Source organism: Peromyscus eremicus, chromosome 1 (genome assembly GCF_949786415.1).
Source record: "Peromyscus eremicus chromosome 1, PerEre_H2_v1, whole genome shotgun sequence".
Lineage (NCBI taxonomy): Eukaryota > Metazoa > Chordata > Mammalia > Rodentia > Cricetidae > Peromyscus > Peromyscus eremicus.
The window spans coordinates 124,254,580-124,273,441 of NC_081416.1; the positions used below are offsets into that span (position 1 = coordinate 124,254,580).

The following is an 18,862-nucleotide window of genomic DNA, read 5'->3' on the forward strand; positions in this document are numbered from 1 at the left end:
GTTAATTGAAATTCAGGAATAGCTTGGCTGGATGGTTGTGGGCAAAGGTGTACCACACAGTTACAGTCAGACAGTGGCTGGTGATAGAATGTTGGGGACAGATGGTATTGAGTGCGTCTCTTTTCACATCCTTTTGGGATTAGAGCTTAAGCAAATGGGTGGATGGTGGTACTGTATTCTGGCATACAAGAGCCTGCAGAAGCCTGAGTGGTGGGGTGGGAGCAGGTACTGAGGAACTGAGTACCTCCTTAGACATAAATTTGATATGTCTGCTAAAAATACGCATCACCCACTGACCTACCCAGCTGTCCACCCAACCAAGAGGCCAATCACAGCCTTACTCCAAAGACAGTGGAAGCTCCCCAGTACTGATTCCTTGCCACTGAGGAACATGGGAATACTGTTTGGTGGAGCCTCGATGTAAAACCTGGGAAACCATCTGAGTCACCCACATAGGACTCATGAAAAAAGGTGACCCTAAGACATTCATGCTTATGATCAAAGTTGGACATATTTTGGTATGTGTTATCACAGGGAATACACTGGCCCCAAGACAGATCTAAAGAAAGAAACTACCAGGGCAACCACATTGGGTCACACCCTGGCTGGTGAGACAGAGTGGTCCCCTGTTCCAGAAGGACACAAGAGAACCTCTGCAGCGTCTTTTCCCTTCATTCTGTCAGAGTGGGTCTGTCTGAGCAACCTTGCTCTCCAGAGCTTAGGCCCCATGCCTTGAAGGGCATTTATTCCTGAAAGGAGGCCCCTCCTGAGTTGATCTGGAGATTCAAGGAGACAGCCGAGGGCAGAGAACTGCCCTTTGACAATAAGAGCAAAAGTCCTTTGGATGGGGTTCAGGCAGCCATCTGGAAGAAACCTCTGCAGCCAGAGCTATTTTTAGCCATAATTGACTCACTTTCATCTGTCAAAATAGCATTAAGCAGCCGTAATGAGCCCTTTAAACAAACAGGCTGTTGATCCTGGGAAGAAGGCGGCTCTCTTTGCAAGCACTCCAGGAGGGAATACTGCAGGAACAACAGGTGGGCTGCCCCACCTCAAGCTTTGAGCCCAGAGAGGAGGTAAAGAAAGAGGTGCCTTGGGATGGATTCTCTTACACAGACCCCTCCATCTTGTGGAGTACTGAGTCCAGTGAGAAGGTGGGCAGCCAGCCTGTGTCCTCGGGGAAGAACTCGCCTCCATCTCTGGCCTTACCTGGTGTTCACTGAAAATGAAGGAACAGGTCTGCAAGGGGTGCAGAGTGAAATTGTGAGAGAAATGTCCAATGGGGTGGTAGCGAAGATGGCAGGGGGCCCACTATGTTTAAAGGAGGATCTGTCAGAGAAGTGAAAAAGAAAACCTGTAACATAGGCAGAAACACTTACAAGTAGTATGTTTGATGAGGGACCAACATCCAGGACCTGTGAAGAACTCCTACAGCTTAACAGCAGAAGCACAGACAACCCAATTCAAAAAATAGGAGAAGGATTTGAATAGACATTTCTCCAAAGAAGATACCCAAATGGATAATTAGCCTATGATGAGCCATTCAGCATCACCGATGACTGCAGAGAGCACAAAACCACAGCGGGCACCACGTCACACCTGGGAGCATAACTCTCATCAAATAAACTAATAAAGTGACCAGAAGACTAGTGCCTGTGAGGACTTGGAGAATCTGGAACTCTTGCACTCTGCTGGTGAGGATCTCCAAGGAGAGGCAACTTTTGCGGCATACTAGTATCTCCGCTTATTAGTGCTCAGCAAAGTCCAGTGATCCATACAAGGTGACTCGGCCATTAAGTGGCACAATCAAGAGTAGAGCTGTGACATCTGACTCCCAGGGTAGCAGGTGCAGTGGGGACTTGGGCCTCTTCATGTCCAGATCTGCAGGGGCCAGAGAAGTTCAGTGGGCCTGGGAGCATCCCCCTGGTGTAGACTCTATATTAGCACAGCGGTTATCCAGGGCCTGGGGCAGCTTTCCCAACAGGCAGGACAAGATGAACTGTCAGAACACTTCAGGATCTCAACACACATCAGCACCTAGTGGGACACGATCTTCTTAAAACTTTCTCATCCCTGGACCAGATGGGTTTGTCTTCCCTGATTTGCTTGGCTATTTCTTTGCATGCGTGTGAAATGTTCTTCTGAAGAAAAGCAGACATGTTTAGATGCCAACAGTTAATCATGCATTCTGAATGCTGCGTGGAGGAATGGAAATGAAAAATGGGAAAATAAGTGCGAGGCACATGATATCATAGCTATTGCTTATGGGCCAGATACCATGCGGAGCCTTATCCCATGTAATCACAAGGCTAGACTTAGTCCCATTATCCCCATTTTAAAGATAGAAAAACTAAGCCTCATAGAGTAACTCATTTTCAAAGGCCGCCTGGTAAGGGACAGATTCGGGACTCTTCTGTGGCTCCTTGTCAGCTTCTGTTTACTTCTAGTGCACATGGCCAGGAAATGGTGAAGGGACTCTAGGAGAATAATGCCAAGACTACCAAAGCCAAAATGGGCTTGAGCTCATAGAAATAATAAGAAAAACAATAACAGCACCAAAATCTGCCTTATCTTTCAGGCAAACAACAACAACAAAATAGAGGCAGATGGTACTGAGGCTACAAGAGACAAACGTAGGCTGGGAGTGTAGTTCTCTTGCTTTGTATACATGAAACTCTGGATTCGACCCCCAGCACTACCAATAAATAAATAAATAAATAAATAAATAAATAAATAAATAAATAAATAAATAAATAAATAAATAAATAAATAAAAACAAAATGCAGAGGTAAAGCAAATCCTCAGCTCCTGTTTTCTCTGCAAAGAAGGTAGGGGTGGATCTATGACCTGCACAAAAGTGGGATGGTCTCTGCTACCTTACCTGCAGTTCCATTTGCTGCCCTAAGCCAGTGGCTCTCTACATGGACCCTGGGTGTGAGCAACATCAGCATCACCTGGGTGTTTGTTATAAATGCAGATCCTCAGACCGCCCCAGATGTACAGAACCACAAGGCTTAGGAAAATGTCCCGCAGTCTGTTTGAACAGGTCTTCCGCCTGATTCCGGTGCATAGCATAAACTTGAGAACCATTGCCATCAACACATAAAGACCAGCTGACACAGCAGTCTGGTCCTCTGAGCAGCTGGCCATGGCCTCTTCTAAATTGAGCTGCACTGGAAGGACAGCGGAGGTAGTCATCTTGGCTCTGGTTTTTTTTAAACATGGGAAAACTCCAGGTACCAGTGAGCCTGAGTTTAAGAAGGTTATCCACCCAAGGATTCATAGCAGAGGGTGGGAAGAAACTTTGCAAGTAGGAGTGCTCACAAGAAAAGAGCAGGGCATGCTGTCGTGGGGTCCCTGATTGAAGGCAAGAGCAGGCAGGTTCACTGAGATCTGTGTAGTCATTTTATTTACACAGGGTGTAAGTCAGCTATGGTGATGCGGCCTTGCATGGCAACTTAAAGAGCCGTGGCCTGATTGACAATCAGGAGAATGTTAGCTTTCTTCTGGAACAGCCTCGTAGGTAGAATACAAGTTTAGTTTCCCTTTTACCCATAAGGAAACTAAGACTCAGAGATGTTGAGTAAATTGTCCTGCTCTTCCAGATGAGGAGAGAGCAGCTTGAATTGGACTTTGCCTAAATAAGACTGAGATGTCTCTACATGTCCTACCACCACATCCTCATATCCACGACAGACTCACCAACCATATTCTCTAATGACCACCACCCTTCAAGGATGCTGATTCAGCACACGTTTATGTGGACCTTATTGAGACCTCTGTGACCCTGCCACAAGACTCAGACCCTGTCTCCAGTTTTGCCAGTGGCTGAAATGGGGTCACTGTTGGTTCATTTAGCAAATTCATGAGTGAGATGATTTTAGTGGAAGTCCCAATATTCAAAGTCTCAGAGTAAAATTTAAGTCAATCTAAGGAGGAAAGTGAGAATCCTGATAAATTCAAAACTCTGCAGTTAGGCTGGGAACAATGGTGGCTTGAAGCTGAGTGGACAGATGACTACCCCAAAGGTTCCCATGCTCTTAAGGCACAGCTGAGGATGTTGGGACATCTTTTAGGTGTTAGGGGGGGTCAGGGATCGCCTTGTTATTCTGCTTGGCCAGATCCCACTTGAAGAGTCACATCTACTTTGGGGGTAACCAACTGGAAAAAGACCACAGTGTCAGAAAAACTGAGGACTTGAAACATTTGGGGAGAGAAGGCATTAGGGAGCATGAGAACATCTTCATTCAGTCAGCGGCTCTCATCAGTAGCTTAAAAGCTCCCAGGGTGCTTTAGGCTGGTGAAATAGAGTCCTTGAGGGACTACTAGATTGAGCCTGTGAGGTTGCTGGATAGGTGAAGGAAAGGGGTTTAGAGAGGAAGCCATCTGGCCAATGGTAAGAACATCCCAGCACCTGAGAGCCTCAGCAACAAGGTGGCTCCTTCAGGAAGTGATGAATTCAGCATCTTTTGAAATGTCTGGGCAGAGTGAATTCCCTTACTGTGAAGAGGGGAATCCGTGTCATTCACACAGAGTGGTACATTGTTCAGCGAGGGCTGCCTGAGTCAAGTACCATCCTGATATGGTTAAACTGTAGAAAGGGACTGTCTCACAGCTCTAGAGGCTGGGCACCCAAAAGTTAAAATGTAGGCAGGGTTGGTCCCCTATGAGGGCTATAAAACACCTATCTCAGTCTCTCTTCTTTGTCTGTGGATGCCTGTCTTCACACTCACATGGCAAGAATGTTCTCATTCACAAGGATATAAGATATCGTGGATTAAAGCCCATCCTAATGACTAATTTTAATTTGGAGACTTCTATGAGATCTTATCCTCAAATAAGGTCACATACCAAGGTATTGAGAGCTAGATAGAGCAGACTTCAACCAATGAACTTGAGGAATACAATTCAACCCCTATTGGTTATACCCCACTCCAGAATTCTTCGATTCAGTGAATCGGTGCACTCAGCGGCTTCCAGCCCAGCTGAGGTAGTGACCTGAGCATTGCAAGAAGCAGAGAGCACTGTGCAAAGGCCGCAGCTGGCAGAGCTCAGCCTCGAGTGCCAACAAGAACTCACCATGAGCAGCTCTCCCAAAGGCTTTGCCAGCCAGCAGAGTGGCCCAGTGCCCTGGCTGGCTGTTTGCCAGGGAGGAGAGTAGCAGAGTGGATGGACAGCCAGGCAGTAAAGTGTGGCACAGTAAGTGGGAAGCTAGTCAGCAGCTGGTAGTGAATGGTTCTAATTCAATTACAAGAACGGGGGAGGCTGTGACCCACAGAGAGGGCCACCCCTTGAGCAGGGCAGCAGCCTGCTGGCCCTGAGCAGACACCCTGTGAATTGGCGCCAAATTAAGTGCCAGGAATGCCGAGCCTGGTCTTGGGATGGCACTGAGTCAGGTCCCTTCCTGCCAGGGCTTAGAAGGGACAATCAGTGGAGGGGGCCCTGCCACCTGTCACCGTGAACAGAAGCCTGAAGGCCAGAGAGCAGGCTGGGTGAGAGGATAGAAGGTGTGGGGAACAAGGGACAGGTCAGCACCAGCAGGGGAGCTTCCCCAGGCTCGCCACTCCAGGCCAGAGTGTGCATCACCGGTCCGCATCCTTCTCTTCGCTGGCCCCAGTTTGTTCCAGCAGTAACTCTAGTCAAGGAACTAGAGTTACCTTTCTGGAAGTATATTCTATAGAAAAGAAAGAGTGTCTGTAGTATTGGGCATTTATTTATTTGTGTACATATATGTGCTTGTGTGGTGGTAGTGATTTGTGTACATGTATGTCCTTGTGTGGTGGTAGTGATGGTGGTAGTTGTGTGTACATGCATGCATGTGTGTGTGTGTGTGTGTGTGTGTGTGTGTGCCAGAAATGTCATTCCTCAAGAGCCATCCACATTTTTTTCCCAATACCCAGTCTCTTGCTGGAATGTGAAGGTCACTAATTAAACTAGACTGGTTGACCAGCAAACCCCAGGGATCTCCATGCTAAGCTCTTTACCAACTGAGCTATCTCCCAGCCTTATTTGTGTTTAATGATGTGTGTGTGTGTATGTGTGTGTGTGTGTGTGTGTGTGTGTTAAATCACAGTGCACGTAGTAAAAAGAAAAATCCAAATTATATGAGAGAAGTTTAGGGGAAAGGGGAATTAAACTCCTCCTCTCTCCTCCTCCTCCTCCAGGAGGCACAGTGATGCTGACTCTCTGTGTCTATGTCTCTTTTTACACATGGGGAATTTGTGTTCCCTCACACCTTTCTAAGCTCCGAAGATTATTCCATATGGATGCACACTACCTCATGGTCTCTCAAAGCTGCCAGGCCATCCGCAGTACATCTGGCTCGTCACCTGTGAAGGCAGAGGCATTGTTCCCAGGCTTTGCTGCAGTGATCAGGGACCCATCCATCACTTAAGGTGGTTTCTGTCTGCAAGCACGTATGAATCTGTGGGCTTGCTCTTTAGAAGTGTCTTTGCTAAAAAGGGAGATGGATACATGCCTTGTTGATTTTTATGGATATTACCAAATTGTCCTCCCTAGAGGCAGGTACCAATTTACTTTCACCTGCAATTATTGAAAATACCTGCTTTCCCATAACCTCTCCAAAGTATGTACTATCAACATTTGTCATCTTTACTGATCCAGTGAAAACTGGCATCTGATTATTGTTTGAAACTGGATTCCTTTGATTATGGGCAAGGTTGGATAAAATCTGTTTGTCTCTATGTGGAATTTAAACTATGGAATCTGACCACAAGGTTTAAGCTCCCAACAAATTGTCTGGAAGCCTCCTGGCCGTTTAGAGTCATGAATGACACTTAACCCTGAAAAACAAATCTCTCGACACCCAAGGCGCCCACTCTGTAGCCCAGGGAGCCCCTCAAATAACCAGCATTGTGTTTCTTACTCCTTTGTTGAGGCCACGTGCTGTCTCCACGGGTGTTAGTCCGTCACGTGCACAGTCCTGGTCCTCCTGGATGGGTTGGATGAAGCTGAGTGAGCCCACACACCTCTCCTGGCAGCGCCCCCACAGTGAGCCATGAGCTCAGCTTGCCAGTCATCACTGGAAATTTGTGAAGTATGCACTTCATGCATGCCTTCCCCTAGGATCTAGGGTTACAAAGAAACAGGAAGTCAATCAACTTCCTTACAGAATTTAGAAGAGCAGGGAGGAAATAATAGGCAAACAAATAATTAAAGTGTAACACGGTAGGTATTGTGATAGGGGAATCAGCACTTAGGACCAAAGCCATCCCGCAAGGTTCTAAAGGCTTCAACAGGAAATGACGTAGCAATTGAGAACATTCAAGAGTGGCTGACCAAAACCAAAGGAAGGGGCTTTGGAGAAAACCAAGATCCTGCAGTGGCAATTGGGTCGTCCAGAGCAATGATGAAGAAGGTCTGCAGGCCCAGATCTCTGGTACATCCAGCCTGGCTGGGGCTATTGCTTTTGTTCAGTGTACTCCTAGGATCACTGAAACTTTTGGTAGCTTGGTCATAGTTGAGGTCTATTTGAGCTTAGGTAGAACATTGGTGTAGGTAAGCCTAGAGACCTAGACACCTAGAGACCAGAAGCCTCCCTCATTCCCATGGCTTCAGTAACGTGTGTGTGTGTATGTGTGTGTGTGTGTGTGTGTGTGTGTGTGTGTGTATTGTGTTGGTACATGCATGTGTGTGTAAGTATGCATTCTTATGTGTGTATGTGAAGGCTAGAAGTCAACCTTGGGTACCTTTTCTGGGGTGCCAACCATCTTGGTTTTTTGAGAGTATTTCAGCACGGAACTCAAGACTCGAAGATTAGGCTACCCTCGCCCTCCCCCCCACTCCCACCCTCATCCTCACCCCCGCCCCCACCCCCAGCTTTGGGAGGGTCAAGCTCAGGTCCTTATGTTTACAAAGCAGGCACTTTACCCACTGAGCTCTTTACCAACTCTTGACAACAGCAGCACCAGATTCTAAGATAAAAACCAGAACTTATTTGTCATGCAAAATGGGCAGATGAATCCTGAGGTAAATCGGGATGTAGCAGAGACCTCAGCCAAGGAAAGGGCAGCAATGGACTGGAACCTTCGGATCAGCTGAGGGTGCTGATGCAGAAGATGGGAAGCAGTAGCCTAGCTACTGGTGAGTTTCCTTCCATGTTCTGCTGCCAGTCTTGTACAGAGCATCACCAAGTGCCCTTTACACCTCTGTGAGACATCCCTCCCCCGCAAGGACATTACGAGCCCTGTCCCACAGTGTTACTAGCTTCTTGGAGAAAGTCCTCTTCGTCCCATCTGGGGGACAGCCACTAACCAGTGGCTGCCACTATTCTCACCATGTAGTGTAGCCAAGACTCCAGGGCGAAGGAACGAAGCACTTTAAAGATTAAAGATTTTGGCAATCCTCATTGATTGCTGTCCATGCTCATAAAACACAGTGCTTAACTGTCACAGTCATTGGGGTGGCCAATTTGAAAAATAATTACTGCCGTCTTTGAGATTACTTTGCCTTCTAATTAAAATCTCAAGACTAGGATATTAAAGGTGCATTGTCAATACAACTCTCTGGATGCACCCAGCTAACCTCATTTGGGAAGGCAAAATTAATTAGTTTGTGTTTTAACACCCAGCTGTTATCCCAAGGAAAGGAATCATTCACGAGTCAGCCACGCACACAGTCTCTAAATTGGCCAGAGCGACTGAAGAGACAGAGAGGAAATCTAGAATGATCTGTTCCTACATAACACAGTCAGCTTCTATTACAAGCTGCTCATTAAATGGAGGCCGTGTCCCTGTCAGACATGGCTCAGGAGTTCTTGTTTACCCTGGAGGCAGAGCCGGGAGCAAGCAGGTCCCTCCACCAAGAGCCACCACACTTCCGATTTAGTCTGGAACCTTGTGGGCTATTAACACCTTTCCCAATTAGTGATCCTAGGTGGAAAATCTGGCACTAGATCTGAAGAGCTGCGAGTTCTGTCCCTGTCCCCACTGTCCACAGTTCCAAAGCTCTGCACACTGCCAGCTTCCCCTTTTTTCTTCCCCACATCTTCCCACTTTTCAGTTTGAGTAGAAGGTGTTTGGCACACAGCAGACCTCAGGACCACCATGCCCAGACCTGCTGCAGTGATAAAGCCTAGAGTCCCAGCGATTTAACACAGTAGATGTTTGTGTCTTACTCTTATCAAATGTTTCGGGAGTTGTTCAGGGCTCTCTTCCATCCGATGGTTTGGAGATCCCTGATGCATCCTGTTTTAGCCAACCCATCTCCAGATCAGGGGAAGAGAAAGTAGAAGAAGCCCCTCTTGTTGTAGACTGGGCACCAGAACTGGTGATATGATCCATCTTAATCACATGGCTGTTGGGAAACACACTGAGGCTTGGAGAAGTACTGTTGTCTCTGCCTAGGGCCTTGGGTACAGCATGCAGGGAGCTGGATGTTTGAATCCTACAAAGGAATGTAAGCCATGGCCCCAGTTGCTAAGCACCTAAAAGGAGTAGGGGGAAAGCTAGTGGTGATCAGGTAGTGTGATTAACAGGTTGAGCCAGGGAGGAGCTAGAGGAACAAAGGGAACAGAGAATGTTTCCAGGAAGGGGGGCTGCTGCGTGTGCTTAATTTGGGGAAAGAGAAAAAGAGTTCAGCCAGGGAGGAGGTGGAGAAAGGTATGGGGTGGGGAGACCCCAGCATTTGTGTGTCACCCTCCCCTGCTAGCTCCTTGGCTGTCCCATTGATTAAATTCGAACCCCACCCCCCTTCTGGGCACAGCACTACTGGCCTAAAAAGAAATCCATTTCTGAAAGCCTTCCCCTGCTAAGGCCCTACTATCAGACAGTAAACAAAGTACAAATCCCTAGGATGGCGTCTGGCAGTGATAGCTCAGGGAGTGAACATCAGGAAATTCATGCGCAGGACACCACCAGTGGCTCGTGTGTCCCTGGATGATGTCTGGGGCCACTCGATGGTCTCTGGCTAACACTAGTTGTAGCTCCGGCCATGTCACCCTAACCCTGACCCCTACGAAATCGCCACAGGGTGAAAAGTACCCTAGAGACCAAGATTTAAAAAACACACATCCTTATATCCAAACTCTGTCTAATCATATGCATATGAATCTTGCTTCTGCTCAGGAAAATCTCCCTGGTCTACTACATCTGCCTCTTCTGTTCACTGAAAAAGAAAGATGAGTTCAATTCAAGAGGCTGGTATGCTAATCACAGACCAATTCTGTCTGACCCACCCAACAAGTTCTCAAGTGATAATTTTAAAGAAATAAATTTTTGATAGTGTTGGGAATTAAACCCAGAACCTCATGCATGCTGGGCAAGTGTTCTACCACTGAATACCCTTAATGTTCTAAAAAACATTTTAATTAGTTAACAACTTTTTAAAATTTGGAGAATTTATACCAAAAAAAATAATAATCCAATGTCTAGTACTTAAAAAAAAAATCAGAAAATCTTAGTGTCAGCCTTCAGAGCAACAATGAAGCTGGTCATTCCTGGGGATGCCACTGTCACCACGGCCCCCCTTTCTGTGACAACACTGAGGCTGGACACCGGGTTTCTTCGTACACAACCCAACTCTCAATTTACCCCATTTTACTCAGCTGAGCTGGCTGAGTTCTCATCTGCCCTTACATGCCCTCTGTCCCCCTCTCCCTTCCAAATGTAACCCACATTTGGGCTCTTTCTCTAGCTCCACCTCCTAGTCAGAGCAGGAGTTAATGGAGCACATTGTAGGAATCTCAGTGTGCAGGCTCCTGGGAGTGGGCCCTAGGCATCTCCTCAAGCTCCTGGTGTCGCAGTGGACAACTAAATTAAGAAACTGTGCACCAGGACTGAAGTGTAAGAGGCAAGCTTAGCAAAGGGCAAGCTCTCCATTATTGAATGTGTGTCCGCTGAGGAAGATGAACATTTCCCAGGATGTATGGGAGGACCTGCCATCACTGGCTGTCCTTTTGGAAGTCATCTTTTAAAAACAAAAAAAAAACAAAAAAAAAATACAACAACATAAAAACCTTTAGTGAAGTATAATTAACACCTACTAATTCACATATTCTAACTACAGTTTGATGAGTTGTAAACATACAGTTTACAACTGTATGTGTATCTGTGATGTGAACATCATCAGCACAACCCTGCTTTAAAGACTTTTGTCACCACCAAAAGTCCCTTTATACCCACTTGCAGTCCCATTGGGAGTCATCTCTTTACAGTCTCCCTGCCTTTGTCCCCCAGGGCCCTCCCAAGCCCACCTCATAGCCATGTTGTGCACAGAGAGTGCCATGGTGGCCAAGGAGCCCCAACCTCAGCATCAAGCATCCCTAGGCCATCACCATGCTTCCTTCCTGTTAGTTGGTGAATAAATAGACAGCCCCATAGGCAGACCCACATCCTAGCACCAGCCACCTTCCTGGCCACCCATGTACTGTCAGGGCTAGACCACAAAGGACAAAGAACATGGATATGGAATCAGAAGACCTGGCAAGGGGAGCCCCAGTTCAACCCCTCACCAAGTAAGAGCTTGCCTAATCCTTGAGACCTGTTTAGTGCCTCAGTCTGTGGTATGGCCACTATGTGAAACCCTAGGTGAGGGGTAAGGTACTGAGAGAAAGTTACTGAAGTCAGGACCAGACCTCAGTTGAGATACAGTGGGAGGGGAGTGGCTGTGGAATGTGGGTAGGATGGTTGGTGTATTAGTCATGTTCTCTAGAGTAACACAACTTATAGAATGAATATAGAGAGAGGGGGGTTATTATTAGAATGACTTACAGGCTGTGGTCCAGCTAATCAAACAATGACTGTCTATGAATGGAAGGTCCAAAAATCTAGTAGTTAATGACACTGGATGCCTCAGCTGATCTTCAATATATTCCAGAATCCTGAGGAAGTAGGTTCTAATGCCAGTGAAGGAGTGGACTCGTTAGCAAAGTAAAAACAAATAGGCAAAGAGTAAAAATGACCTTCTTCCATGTCCTTATATAGGCTTCCAGAAGATTGCATGACCCAAAATGGAGGTGGGTCTTCCCACTTGAAAAGATCTGTATTCAAGGTATATCTTCCCACATCAAAGATCTGACTTAAAAGTATATCTTCCTACCTCAAAGATCCAGATTAGAAGCGGATCTTTCTGCTTCAAAGTAAGCAAAAATCCCTCACAGCTGTGCCCCGTTTTAGGGTTTTAGTTAATTCCAGATGTAGTCAAGTTGACAACCAAGAACAGTCATCACAGTTGAGGAAGGAGAAGGGTCACAAGATGGACCTTTCAAAGCATGTAATTCTTCTAGAGAGCTCAGAAAAGTATTGCAACGTGAGGCAGTTGGAAGGAAACCTCATCACAGAACACAGCCTTTCAGAAACACCCAAGCAACTGCAGTAAGTAGTTCTGGTATCCTGTGGATTCTTGGGATAGTGGCATAATTCCCCACTTGGCTTAGGGTCTCCAGCATCATGGTCCCCATGGAGTTCTCTCATCTACAGTAAGGCTGGCTGATGTAACTCACCACATCAATTCAGAACTAGACATATCCAGAGCCATGCAGTGTGGGTTCTATGTGGATTCAACCTGGCTCATCCCTCCTCCTGCTCAGGAAGACTAGGGAGGAACCCCCCCCCCTTAGAGTTCCAGGCCCATTTGCATTATGGGGAACAGAGCAGAGCAGACACAAAAGGCAGACATACTGCTTCTGTGTCCAATCTACCCAGGCATCCCTGTGACCAGAGGAAAGAAATTTCCAGCCACTGAGGGACCTCAGTTAACCCATCCTGGACCCCAGTGGGACTGACTACACATAGGCTGCCCCTCACATTCTCAGTATATTTTCTTTCAGACAAGTGGCACTCCAACCCTTGCTCCTACCTAACCCACAGAAAGTAGGCCACAGCCCTGTGGAATCTCAGTCTAAGGGGAGGAAAGACTAAACATACACCCCCCGATCTGAAATCAGCCCTCCCTCCTCCTGAGTGATAATACACTTCTTCAATAGTCCTGGCTGCTCAGCACAGAGGCAGTGAGCAAGACAGATGACCCACAGAGAACCCAGAGTATAAGGAAAGGCACGCATGTGCACTGCGGTCCCAAGAGACTTCAGCAGCCTGGGAAAGAAACCATTACACAGGTGACCTCGGGTACAGGCCAGAGACCAGAACAAAAGAGCAACAGAATCTTGATGGGGGAAGCACTATGAGACAGCGTAGGGCCTTGGAGGGGAGCCGTGACCATTCATACTGGGAAGGCTGGTGCAGTGAGGGAAAGTCCAGGCTGAAAGTGTAGCCAGGGAAGGTCTTGCAGAGTATCTGCCATGGAATTTGGATGGCATGAGGAACAGGGAGAGGTTTCTGAGAGATGCCCAGGAGGCTGTGAGAGGGAGTTGGAGGACAATGGTCGGCCATCACCATAGACATTTCAGCAGTATGGAGAAGAAAGGGCAGGTCTGCACTGTGTCCACAGACTTGCTTCATGCTGGCTTTCAACTGTGTTGTGTCTGCAGTTACCAGAGCCACTGCACGGCTCTCTTTGTTCCGCCATCTGATTCCCTGTTGGAAAATCAGTTGCTCGGAAGTTTCTAGGTTCATACAGCCTAAAATAGGAAGAGCCACAAGGATGGGGATCTCCAAGTGATAGACTTACCAAACAGCCATGGTTGTCCAAGGGACCACCCAGCCCCTGCTGTGCCCAGGAGAATCACAAGCCTCATTGTGACCATCTGGGTCCACTGCCTCCTATCTCAAGGTCCAAATGACATTCAGATCACACCAGACAAATAGTTCTGTTGGAGAGGTAGGTTGTGGGGGGTCCTCAAAATACCTTTTATTTAGCAAACCTTGAAAATATTGCCTACTTTACTGTAATTATTCGGGTTTCTAGGCATCTGTGACCTCATGTGCTCCAGAAGCTAATGCTTCCTCCAAACAAAGAAGCAAGGAAATCCTCCAGAGACGACTCTGGAATCTTTTGGGTTTCTTTTCTGAGCTGCAGAAGGAGCCATTGAGCATAAAGGGATTTGGGGGGCTTCTAGGAATCCTTTCCCTCTCCACCCCTCCATACCAGCTAAAAATCACTGTGAAGAACACACACACAAAAAAAAAATAGTCTTATCCTTCGACAATAAGTAAATGTTTTGTTCTGGTGCCCTTCCACTTACAGCATGAATTTAATTGGCTCATTTGAGGTGCCATCAGAAACTGCAGTGGCCTTCACTTCAGTGGAAGAGGGGCAAGCCTGTGGGATGCAGTCCCAGGGAAGTTTTTGTTTAAAGACAGGAAATCGTGGTCTGGGTCTGGTTTAGAGACACATTGGGCCGGCTCAGGGGTCAGCAAATCTGCCTTTGCATTGGAACAGAAGCCTGGCTATCTATTAAAGCCATTCAGCCAGGGGCAAGCAGAGCTTTAACTACAAATGAAGAGGTGGGGGCCACTCAGAGTGAGCTCTTGATCCACAGCAGGAAGCAAGGATGACAACAAGTGTTCTCACATGTAGAGAATTTTCTCGATTCTCTCAGAATGTTGGAACCCGGACAATACATCAGTGGGAAAAATGAGGTCCATCAGAGAGAAGCGAGTTTCTCAAAGACACAGACAGCCAACAACTGAATCATCTGAGTTACGTACGTCCATCCTCTGGGCATGGTTCCTTTCCCAGAGTGCAGATGGCCCCTTCTGTGCTCTGGTTCTGACTAAGGTACACAGAGACGCACAGTACTCCATTCACCTGGGATGCTTCATCTAATGCCCTGCTCTCTGCCCTTCTCCATGGTTCCTCCCATCACTCTTTGACAGAGTCCCAAAGGCAGAAAACACTGACTCCCTATTCAAGATGGCTAATAAGATTGAGTGACAGATCATTGGAAGAAATGTGTAGACAGAATCCAGCCTCGTAGCCCAGAGCCCTTGGCTCTGCAGAGAAGTTACGCACATGGTCAGGGAAGGTCAGCTGCCTCAGGGGGTGGGGCTTCTAGAACACTGGTAGGAAAGAAGTCTACCTGTATGACGTGCTAAGTGGAGAAGACTAATAGAACTATCCATAAGGTGATGGGCACTATGCAGACAAGCATGCTTTAGGAGGGGTCAGGGCCAAGTCTGGAGGGGTCAGGGCCAAGCCTGGACACATCTGTGTATGTTGCTGGTGACTCATGCTCTAACTACAGTGTGGTTACGTAGTCATAATTGAAGCCATATGGTTGCAAATCCAAGTGTTTATCACCCAGTCCATTACAGAAAGCTGCTAACCCTGCTTCAGTTGCCAATGGGTCTAAGTTCACGACAAGGTACCGCCCCTTCCCACATGTGACCTTGGGGTGCCAGTTTTTACCTTGGTGCCCCAGACCTCATAGACTCATGTACAGGAAAGCACCAACTCAAGGTGTAGTCCAGGTGCTTAATCAGTGGTCGTTGTCAGTCTTCTGAGAAGGAAGTCTAGGGTCTGTGACTTGACTGGTCCTTGGGGTGGCAGGAGGTGGGCTGCTGGGCAGAATAGAATTGCTCTCTTCTTGGAAAGTATTCACAAACGCATTTCCTCATTGTTTCTGTATCTGTTGGTTTATAATGTATATTGTTAGTGGATGCATATGTGTGTGCATATGCGTGCATTCATGAATGAGTGCACACATGCGTGCATTATGCCCCTGCACAATCAGGTTACAGGTATACTCCACCATGCCCTGCTTTTACATGGATACTGAAGGATCCAAGCAGGTTCTCATACTTGCAAGGCAGGCGTTTCAATTGAGCCAACTTCCCAGGCCTTATTGTTTCTTTTTTAACTTCTTTTTTTTTTTCCTTATCCAGATATTGGCTGACCAACAAAGTCCACATAAAAAGACCAACTACTGGCCTCTTGATGTATACCCTGGCCACACGCTTCTGCAATCAGATCTACCTCTATGGCTTCTGGCCTTTTCCACTGGATCAGAATCAGAACCCTGTCAAGTACCACTATTATGACAGCCTCAAGTATGGCTATACCTCCCAGGCCAGCCCCCACACCATGCCCTTGGAATTCAAGGCCCTCAAGAGCCTGCATGAGCAAGGGGCATTGAAACTGACTGTCGGCCAGTGTGATGGGGCTACGTAAGGATGACAGCGCATGGGACTCAATGGCTCACTTTCCTGCCAGCTACACCACAGGCAGATGGGAGTCGGGGTGGCACAAACAATAGAACAAGCAGGCTAGTGGTTTTCTTTGTTAAAGTGTAAAACAGTGACCAGAATATATATATCTATACCTGCATATATATATTGACCTGAGTATTTATAACTGTGTGGTGTTCATCTAGCATTAGGCAGATAAGCCACAGGAAGAAGGTGTGGAGAACCCACCTGGACCAGATGGAGACTCAGTCCATCTTTGGGGGCAGAAGGACTTGACATGCAAAGAAGCCAGTCCCATGACTTTGGATGACAACCCGCCTCCTGGGTTGGACGGATCTCTGGGCTCATGGATGAATGGAGAGCCACCTGTTGTCAGCTTCCCCGAACCTCTGAGTGATGTGGATTCTGGGTAGCCCAGACTCAGAAAGGACAGTTTGAACCAGTCTAAAGAGGTACAGTTCATGGAGGAGAGACTTGGAGAGTTCCGCTGGGCAACGAGGCACAAGGAGACCAAACATCAGAGGTCACAACAGAGCTGAGGACCTTGTTCAAGAACTTGAGAGTGCAACTTGACGTTCACATGGGTATCACCTGTGTCCCAGCCAGGCCTTCACAGCTCTGGAGAGAGGCTGGAGGAAACTCAATGGACAGCCCCATAGTCTGACTGGACAAGTGCTGTCCAGAGCTTAGTAGTGTGGAGCAGCAGATGGTCCTAAAGAGGTACAGTGCTGTAAATCATGGTTGTAGAAACTTGAGACAGTCTAGGGGTTTGCTCCGCCTCAGAAAAGGACAAAAGAGTGTCCAAATTATGGTCATTTTGTTGGGTGCGCTTTACAGCAATGGAGGCCTACCGAGGAGGAAGTGATCCTGGGGCATCAACTTCCAGGTTAGCCTTCATCTCATCTTCTAAGAATGTCGCATGAGGGAACTCTACTGTCCTGTCTACCACCAGAAAGACACAGCAAATGCTTGAAAGGGCACAGTCACCATAGGGATCATCCTGTCACAATATATACCATCGCCTTTCTAGGCACCTCACAGAGCCCCAAACCCGGACTCCTGAAGACTGTGGAGCACCCGGTTCTGGGTCGCTATAGTCACGCTCGGTTTGCTTTCTGCACCCTGCACTCTGAGGGTCCCCTGCAGCCAGACTGCTCTGTCAGCATCACCTTCTTGTCACTTCCCGCATCTTGACAGTCATCCCCGCCCACACCAAGCTCCACACCATGGAGATTTTCAGCTCTTCTGGGAAAGGTTCCAATGTCCACTCTACACACCTGCTGATCCCCACCCAGCCCCCCACACACAAGCAATGACTGCAGAGTTTTTGCAAAATCTTTTCCCCCTTCTATGAAGATTCACACTTAAGACTTGTTTTTCTCGTAAAAGCCCAAAGCTAAACACAGTTCCGAACACTGGACATAATCTCCAAGGGAAATCTGGGCTCAATGCCAACAACGTAGGGGTTGGACTTACAGGTCACACGAAGCAAAGCCTTATCCAGCTTGATTTGTTAGATGCAGTCCCTTGCCTGATAAATAATGGTTTTTTAAAACATATTTGAAAGATAAGGAAAAAAAACTATTATCTTGAAGGTGAATAGAGTTAAGAAAAGTAATCAAGATCTGCTCCCAAGCATATGAGGCCTGACGTAATTAATCAACAGCCATTCAGAACAACATTTGCTCTCAACTAACGGCTGATGGGAAGTGAGCAGAGACAATGGAGGGACACCCTAGCACCATTAACCCCGTGTACAGTCCTTCTGGCCCCAAGTCAGGATGAGGATCGTACATCTCCATGTTTCTCTCTTTATTCTTGTTACAGTATGAAGTGTGTGGTTTGGGATTTGCATCACAAAATGAATATTTAAAAAAGCAACAGCCCTAACAGCCTCCCTGGGAACTGAGTGGTTCAGCCTCCTTGTGAGCAGTGGAAATAATTAGTATCATATTTTACATGTCTCCAGAGCCTTTCATCTTAAGGATCTCAAAGGCTCTAGAAGACATTTAATTTCTGAAGTTTGCAGTGCCCTGGAGGAATAGGTAAAGTCACCAGCAGGGCCTTGCATTGGTAAAGCCCTTGGATGTCAGCGTGGTCCATGTGGAATCATGAAAAAGGCCCAGAAGTCAGGTTCTGGAGGTAACCCTGAACTCCACCCAGCATCCTCTCCCTCTGCAGAGGAGTTAGAGGGCCAGTTGTCGAACTGGACTTAGTCAGGCTGTAACCGGATTGGAAAAAGTCAGCAACCCCAGGACTACCCATATATGCCCTTATACTAACTCAGCAGGCCCTAGACTATCTAAATGATCTGAGCATATAGCAGCAGGAGTCTATGAGCCTTAGCTGTCCCTCTCCTTCTTTTTCTCCAGCCAAACTCACAGTCAGCAGCCAAGTGGCCTTTACTGCCTACTGAGAACTCCCTGCGGCTGGCTTCCATTGACCTAGACTGGCTGACCTTGGCTGGCCCCCAGGAGGCACAGCCTGCACTCTTAACCTGATTGTGGCCACCATAGTCAACCATAGCATCCCATCAGCCTCTCTTTTGGCTATCAGTCACCTCTTCAGTCCACCCGCCTAAGCCTGCCAGACCTCCATTTACTTTGAGCTCCCAATGACTCCAACCTTAGCCTCTGCCATCACCAAAAAAAAGAAAAAGAAAAAACTAGGCATTTGCCATGAAACCTTTCCTCAGAAACTCTTGGCCTCTGCCTCCCACTTACCCTCCATTCTCCCATTTCTGAGTAAGTGAGGCTCCTCCTCTGGCCAGGAAGTCCTTCCTTTCATAACTTCCATTTCTTCACTGGCCCCCTTGC

General features: G+C 47.3%; 1 protein-coding gene across 2 annotated transcripts in view; it reads left to right on the plus strand.

The window, feature by feature from the left end:
- St8sia2 (ST8 alpha-N-acetyl-neuraminide alpha-2,8-sialyltransferase 2) overlaps positions 1-17,280 on the plus strand; it is a 70,754-nt gene extending 53,474 nt beyond the window's left edge. For both annotated transcript variants that reach the window (XM_059253318.1, XM_059253319.1), the window contains one exon: positions 15,744-17,280. In XM_059253318.1, coding sequence (XP_059109301.1) covers positions 15,744-16,029 — 286 coding nt within the window. In that variant the 3' untranslated portion in view covers positions 16,030-17,280. The remainder of the gene's footprint in view (positions 1-15,743) is intronic.
- The last annotated feature ends 1,582 nt before the right edge of the window (positions 17,281-18,862 follow it).